This window comes from Sphaeroforma arctica, assembly GCF_001186125.1.
Source record: "Sphaeroforma arctica JP610 unplaced genomic scaffold supercont1.528, whole genome shotgun sequence".
NCBI lineage: Eukaryota > Ichthyosporea > Ichthyophonida > Sphaeroforma > Sphaeroforma arctica.
In genome coordinates, this window is record NW_014040030.1 from 45346 (window position 1) to 46911 (window position 1566).

At 36.0% G+C, this 1566-nt stretch overlaps 1 protein-coding gene across 1 annotated transcript in view; it reads right to left on the reverse strand.

Annotated features, from left to right (window-relative positions):
• Positions 1-1566, reverse strand: part of SARC_07000 (glutathione synthetase) — a gene marked incomplete at both ends in the record, with an annotated part of 7866 nt that overhangs the window by 915 nt on the left and 5385 nt on the right. Inside the window, 2 exons of the mRNA XM_014299074.1 lie at positions 669-731; positions 1162-1282. Of these exons, the coding sequence (XP_014154549.1) occupies positions 669-731; positions 1162-1282 (184 nt within the window). The remainder of the gene's footprint in view (positions 1-668; positions 732-1161; positions 1283-1566) is intronic.

Sequence of the window (1566 nt, forward strand, 5' to 3'; positions counted from 1 at the left end):
ACAAATATATATATACATATATATATCTAAAATATATATATATATATATATATTTATATAAATATAGATATGTATATATATATACATATATATATACAAATAGATCTATATATATATATTATATAATAGATATAAGTATATATTTATATATATATATATATATATATATATATGTGTGTGTGTGTATATACATATGTATATATATATATGTATATATATATATATATTCACATTGCATTGTATTATTGATAGATAGATAGATAGATAGACAGACAAATATATATATATACATTCACATTGCATTGTATGGTCGAGGACGTACTTTACATGTAAATTGTTATCATTGAACTTATTTATGGTTTAGTATAGCGTGATTGAAGCACATATGAGAGGCTGTACTAAGAGTTCACCCGCTTCGCATTGAATCGTACAGCCAAATAGACCTGACTATAAAGACACTGCGGCGTGCCAAGCCAACTATCAGCCAGTACTTATCGCCAAGGAATCCGTTGGCACCATATTGTTTCAACAGAACACACATTTAAGCCGATTACCACCTCACTCTCCATTGAGAAGCAATAAATAGGACTATGATACGGCCCTACTTATTGGTTCTCTAGGGCCTATAGCGGGCCAACACACAACCCTAATGGGTATGTAGCACATACCTGATCCAGATGCCGAACACTCCCATCTCCCCCACGCAATCTACCGAGACGGGCTCGGCGTTCCTGTTGAGTGGAGAGCTTGCGGTGTTACACAGATGATTTACATGCAATTGGTTTATGGTACACTGATTTCAAGACGCATCATTGAAGAGAGATTGCGGTGTTAGAATCCAGGATTATAATCAGCTAGTATATAAACGCAAAAGAATCATCACCAACCAGTTGACAAAAAGAAAACGAAACATAGAATGTGCTGTTACACTTAGAGGTGTAGCTAAGCTGTGCATCGAAACAGGTTTGCACGCAACTGGCGTATGATTATAGTGATTAGAATATGGATGAACAAGAAGAGATCTCCGTTCTGCAATGCACGACACCTACACGCTGATTTGTACATGCAATTCGATCATCCGTATACAGCAGGAAGGAAATAAAATAAAATATACTATAAGAGGTATAAGTAATGGATTGTAGGTAGACTATGCATATTCACCTCACAATAACATTGGGTTGTCTCGGTGGCTTGATGCGATCCATGAGAATGTAGCTCTGCAACTCCATTTCGGGCAGGGATCGGAGCATGCCGACCATCTCGTCAGCATAGTAGTTGTTGCCTAATGAGAGGAAACCATCGAGCACCCAACAAAACACAGGCAATATTAATATGAAAAACATTTAAATCTCTACATAACGGTGTATTTTGTGTTAAACTACATGGTAAATGAACCATATCTCCATATTGCTCGCCACTGATATGCATCTAGCTCAAGGTGCATTCGCAAAACAGCGTGTAAATGCATGTACATCTTGACTTTGCATCGTAACACATATACATACATATATATATATATATATATATGTGTGTGTGTGTAAGTGTGTGTGTGTGTTTGAGTGTGTG